General features: G+C 45.7%; 1 protein-coding gene across 1 annotated transcript; it reads left to right on the top strand.

The window, feature by feature from the left end:
- Window positions 1-2,168: 2,168 nt before the first annotated feature.
- On the top strand, window positions 2,169-5,586 carry LOC136487955 (uncharacterized). Its single transcript, XM_066485037.1, has 2 exons — window positions 2,169-2,796; window positions 3,599-5,586. Exons 1-2 carry the CDS (start codon window positions 2,169-2,171, stop codon window positions 5,353-5,355), a joined length of 2,385 nt encoding a protein of 794 aa, XP_066341134.1. The 3' UTR covers window positions 5,356-5,586.
- Window positions 5,587-5,948: the final 362 nt, after the last annotated feature.

Genomic DNA, 5,948 nt, shown 5'->3' with positions numbered 1-5,948 from the left:
TGTTCTCACATGCCATTTTATTTGTTTTGTGTGTTGAATTATATAATGCCCTACTTTGTTGGGTTGTGTTTGCAGCATGTGATCACATTTCACTACGTCCGCAACATTATACTGAATATTATGACCACAAATAATGAAAACAACTACATAATGAAAAGTCCAATACTATGCCACATTAAACAACACAATAATATTAGAAGTACGTGCCGACAGTAGACAATATTGTTCATGAATAAACCATAGAACTAGCAAGTTATGGAGACTACTGAGTGCAACGAGGCCACTTTCCCTTCTTCAGGGCATCGGGATTCTTCTCCATCGCTGCTTTCGCTCAGCGTGCACGCTCAAGCTTCTTCTCCCTCTCCTCCCTGTACGCAGCAACACGCCTCCTTTCCTCCTCTTCCTTGTGCTCCTTTTTTGTAGCCTCCTCTCCACGTCTCTTCTCCATGATCTCCTTGTCCTCTACCTCCCACCGCAACAGTTTCTACATTCATTCCTTGTCTTCAGGCTTGATCTCAGTGTCGATCCACTGCTCAAAATCACAGAGCGGTGGAGGGGTCTGCAAAAAATGCAATTGTTACAAAACAAAAAAATCATGCAAGATGTCATATGACACAAACATCAATTCCTCACCATCTTGTTAATGCGGCACTGACGAAGTGTAGGCTCAAACGCAAAATTGGAACACATCCAATACCTCTGCTTATACGTGTCCTCTTCATCGGACTTGGCTACCTTGCAAGGATCGCCGCAAAAGCACATGGGTACTGGAACACCACTAGGCAGAGGCAATGGATCGAAGGTATTTCCGGTCATCTGGCCATAACTACAATACAACCAATTTCGTTCTAAGAACCGAAAGCAATTAACATTAAACCCTAAACCTAGGGTTTCCCATTTGATGCACAACAATGAATCCATAACATAACAGCATGCGCTACGATTACCTTGGTTTGCTAGCTTTTTCACGCCTTGGCATCCTACGGTTGTATAATACAAATATTAAAAATTGCATGAAACCCTAAGTAATGAGGATTCTTAGGTTGAAAATCTGACTAATATATACCGAATCGATGCGAAAAAAAAACTAGGAGGGGAGCGATGATACCTTGCTCTCGAAGATCTACGGATCAAATCAAAGTTTCCAAGGTCCAATATGCCGATTCGTGAGGTAGGATGAAGTGGGGAGAGAAAAAACCCAAGAGGGAGGAGAAAGAAGGGGAAAAAGGCTCGAGCAGGAAGGTTGGGGGCGGGATTAAAACACCACCTCGGCGTCAGGATCTACGGCGCCAAGCTCAGCACCAGGATCTACGGCGCCGAGTTGCCTGCCAAGTCACCGCCACGTCAGCGTCGAGCCCAAGAGCTCGGCGCCAGCAGCGATGCGCCGAGCAGTGTAAGCTCGGCGCCAGCAACGATGGCGCCGAGCTAAGGGTCCAGATTTTGAAATCTTACCTTCAGGGGCATATTTGTGATTTTTTAAAAAAAAAGGACTAAAAAGTAAAAAAATCGGGATGCTCTCATGCATTCCTGGATTTATACGCTGCCTGCTGTTCCTCACTCCCTCTTGTAACTTTTGATTGACACATGCTTGCATGTGATGTGTGATGTGATGCTCTTCCTGAAAGAGATAGAGAGAACCAGCTATTCATGTATCCCACGTTGTCCAGCAACGACGGACCAGCTTTTCATGCAATGCCGGTCTGCCGCTATCCTCGTGAAAATTAAAGCTCAATCACTCTCTGGTTCGCCTTTAATGTACTTCTAACCCTACAGCAAGCAACCAATCACATATGATTTTAGGTAGTCCAGAGTGTGGGTTGATTGGACCCCTCACTATGACAATAATATACTGCCTCCATGTTCTTTAAAACCATGTTTTAGACAGGGACACGGTTTTCAGAGCATAACTTTGATTTTTTATTTTTATAAAATATTTATTAAAAATGATATATGTATATTTTTTATGAATGTATTTTTCAAGACAAATCTATTCATATAGTTTTCATATTTTCAAACTCAACCACTTAAAAGTTATTTATGATTTATATTTCTAATGTTTGATCCAAGCCTTATCGCTGAAAATGGAGGGAGTATATTATATATACGTAGGATGGCTGGCTACAGTACATGACCTGTTTGTGAGAGAGACGAGAGAGAGAGAGAGAGAGATGAGAGGCCTCACGAGTGCTGTGCACTGGTGGGAGGAGTGGCAGCTACGCGTCCTCGTCCTCAGCAGCGTGGCCGTCCAAGTCCTCCTCATCATCTTTTCCTCGTTGCGTAGGTTTACTATTCCTGGATGGGTCAGATCCATAACGTGGCTGGCCTACCTCGCCGGCGATGCTGTGGCTATCTACGCCCTCGCCACGCTCTTCAACCGCCATAAGGATCAAGGTGGTGGAGGTAGCAACATCAGCACACTGGAGGTGATGTGGGCGCCCGTCCTCCTACTCCACTTTGGCGGACATGACGGCATCACCGCCTACAACATTGAAGACAACGAGCTGTGGAGCCGACACGTGGTCACTGCGGTGTCTCAGGTCACCGTGGCCATCTACGTGTTCTGCAAGTCCTGGCCACCAGACGGCGACAAGAGGCTGTTGCTGGCAGGCATCCTGCTGTTCCTCCCCGGGGTTCTCAAATGCTTCGCCAAGCCATGGGCCCTCAAGAGTGCCAGCATTTATAGCCTCGTCAGCTCATCACGCGATGCAACTGCAAGACAAAATGAAGAGGAAGACATGTATCCGCTCCAGGAATACGTGAAACGAGCCAAGGAATTTCTGGACGTTCAGGAGCACGGTGAGCCCTATATATAGCTATAGACGACGGAGTACATGCATGCTAGTATGTACTATAAGCTAGTATTAATTAGTATATTTATTTAATTTGTTATCCGTATATACGTACTTCTTCATCTCCAAAAAGTATTATTATAAGTAATTGTCGTCGACTTATTTATATATAGTATATATTGCTTAACTATTATTTCACCCCTTATTATATAATATAAAGGCAACGAAAATGTCGTGGACGACGCTGAGGCGGCTTCTGTAAAGGGCGACGGCTTCTGGGCGCAACAACGTCGTGCATTATTAAGAGGGGTTCATCAACGGAGACAAAGAATTAGGGAACGGCGTCAACAGCTCGGTAAGGCCTCCCGCCCGCCTCGGATCGATCCTAATAAGAGCTAGCTTTTATATACTCCCTCCTTCATCATAAATAAAAAACATCATTATATAGATATAGATATAGACACACACTTTTCTATAAATCTAATCAAACTTTAAAAAATTGGCTTAGTTCATATATAGGATGACATCCGCTTTGTAACGGAAGGAGTATATTTGTAGAGCTGGATAGTTAGCGTACTTGTTTCATCTATGTGTGTTATTAGTTAAATTCTCGTCTATATATTGGCTTAATAATAAGTATATATCTTGTCTCTCTCTCTCTCTATATATATATATATGTATAGGCAAGCTCGTGGACGACGAGGGAACAAGGACATGGCCTCCTTCTGGGGAGGAGGACAAGGACCATTCTCTATCGCAAGGGCAAGGCTGCTTCTGTGCACAACTCTTTCAAGAATATATGCAACTAGGGAAAGAACGTGACCAAGTTAGGAAGCAGCTTCTAGTGCTCGGTGAGGTCTCAGATAAGCTATTTGTAGACCTTTCATCTCCATATCCTCTCCGGCTTAGAATCCTTAAGTATTTCTGGGGCATCAGCCAAGACACAGCATATGGCCACGCGCAAGGAGGGCTCGTTGCCGCGTTCCTTCTTCTTTACACCAGACTAAAGACTGCAGGCTTTGTTACATATACTGAGGTGGCGTTGGGGCTGAATTCTTGTGACTTCCTGAAAATTTCTTGTCGCTGTTTGATACAGTTGTCACGTATGGTGCTACCGTGGGCATCCATCGGCCTCTTCCACCGGAGTCATCATAGCGAAGAAGCACGTAACGATATTATCGATGTCAAGATTACTTATGCCATATTCTGTTGTACTGCTGTGCTGGAATTTTTTGCCGCCTTTCCTTTTGGTTTTTGGGATTTAGACAATGTTTATCTCTCCCAAGAACGAGTGGTAAAGTGGCCACAGATGGTCGCTCAATACAGCTTCATAGGATACTTTGCCAGCAACAAAAAGCACAGCAGCTGGATGCGCATTGCAGATATATTTGGATGCAAGGACTTTGTCGACCAAAGGATACTGTGCATGAAGCCGTGCTCCTCGTCTGCCAGAATTTCAAGATTGGTTCTTGGATATCTCAAAGATGGGTGGAAGGAAGAAATACACGACGCTCCTAGCTACCGCAGGTTCAACGACCACAGCACACACTGGCCGAAGCTTCTTGGATATTTGGAAGAAGGTCATCATGTGGGCTTCAGCAGCAGCATGAGAAAGAGGGCATTTGATGAGAGTGTCCTCCTCTTGCACATCGCCACGGATTTCTGCTTCTTCTTGAGCCTGGCGGCTTCAGAGCATACATGTGGCTTAGATGACTCGGACTGTTCAGCCTGTAAAGTCGTCCAGTGCAATGAGATGTCCAACTACATGGTGTATCTCTTGTTTGTGAATCCTGAGATGTTGTTGCCTGGCACCAGGCGGAATCTCTTCATAGACGCCTACGATGGCCTCAACCACATCCTCAACGACATGGACATGGACATGGACATTCCCATGGGCAGGAAACCGCCAAATGTGGAAAAGCATAAATGGGTTATGCTGCAGAGAGTAATCAATACCATGCAGAAGCGGAACAGATCAAAGAAAGCTTCTGAACCATGTCCTGGAGAGGAGCCGAAGAAAGTGTCTCCTCCAGAGGAAGAGGGGTCGCCGTCTTCTAAAGACAAATCAAACAAGAAGAAGGGAGGTCGTTCCAAAGAAAAACTCATCGACGACGCCTGGGCTCTTGCCCAAAGGCTGTTGGACAACAAGAAGGGTGATGAGAAGAAGATGTGGGAAGAGATCCAGCGTGTCTGGGTGGAGATGCTCTGCTTCTCCGCTAGCAGATGCAGGGGGTACCTCCACGCCAAGTCTTTGGGCGAAGGCGGCGAGTTCCTCTCCTATGTGTGGCTCACGCTGTTCCACATGGGGGCGGAGACCTTCACCGACAAGCTGCAGAGGGAGGAGCCACCAAGCACCAGCACCACCGCTCCATCGACTTGCGAGATTTGCATCATCGACGTCTCCACCACCGGCGCCGGCGCCGCTCCATCGACTTCCGAGATTTGCATGGGTGAAGAAGACATGGTCAACGTCTCCACTACCGGCACCACCGCTCCATCGACTTCCGAGATTTGCATCATCGACGTCTTCACCACCGACGCTGGCGCCGCTCCATCGACTTCCTGAAATTTGCATGGCTCAAGACGACATGGTTTGACTCCTGGTCCTGGCTAATCCCATTACTAGTAGTAACTTTGTCTGCAAGTCTATTGTTGTGGACGTGCTACTCTCTAGTCTCTACTGTTCTTGCTCATCTGTGTGTGTAATAAGAAGCTACGTTTATGTTGCTTGTTTCCCTTCCCTTTTATAACGCTTTCCATTCTGTGTAATGTTGTTTTCCGAAGCTGCACTGTAATGTTTGAAATTTAAGGCTGCTGACAACTTTTAAAAGTTTTCCCAAGGTAACTGTCAAGAATGGGGACAACTGCCTTCTATGGACAGATGTTTGGAAAGATGACTTGCTCCCCAACCACTTTCCAGAACTGTATTCTTTTGCCAAAAACAAAGCCCTATCAGTAGGCAAGGCTATCTCTCAACAACAGCACATGCACCAACTGTTTCACTTACCCATGTCAGCGATTGCTTTTGATCAACTACATGACTTGAACCTGATCTTGTCAGCTGTTGAGGTGGAAGAAACCAGTGATGTTTGGCACATTGGATCTACCTCAAGCAACTATTCTTCATCAGTGGTTTATAGAATCTTGGTAGGTGAACAA

Source organism: Miscanthus floridulus, chromosome 10 (genome assembly GCF_019320115.1).
Source record: "Miscanthus floridulus cultivar M001 chromosome 10, ASM1932011v1, whole genome shotgun sequence".
NCBI classification, from domain to species: domain Eukaryota; kingdom Viridiplantae; phylum Streptophyta; class Magnoliopsida; order Poales; family Poaceae; genus Miscanthus; species Miscanthus floridulus.
This window is presented reverse-complemented; position numbering and strand designations above follow the sequence as displayed.

Bases quoted from the DNA above. Each gene is read 5' to 3' on its own strand.
- LOC136487955 (XM_066485037.1), top strand. From the start codon at position 2,169: ATGAGAGGCCTCACGAGTGCTGTGCACTGGTGGGAGGAGTGGCAGCTA. The intron at 2,797-3,598 runs GTGAGCCCTATA...ATATGCAACTAG, and splicing joins TCTGGACGTTCAGGAGCACG to GGAAAGAACGTGACCAAGTT.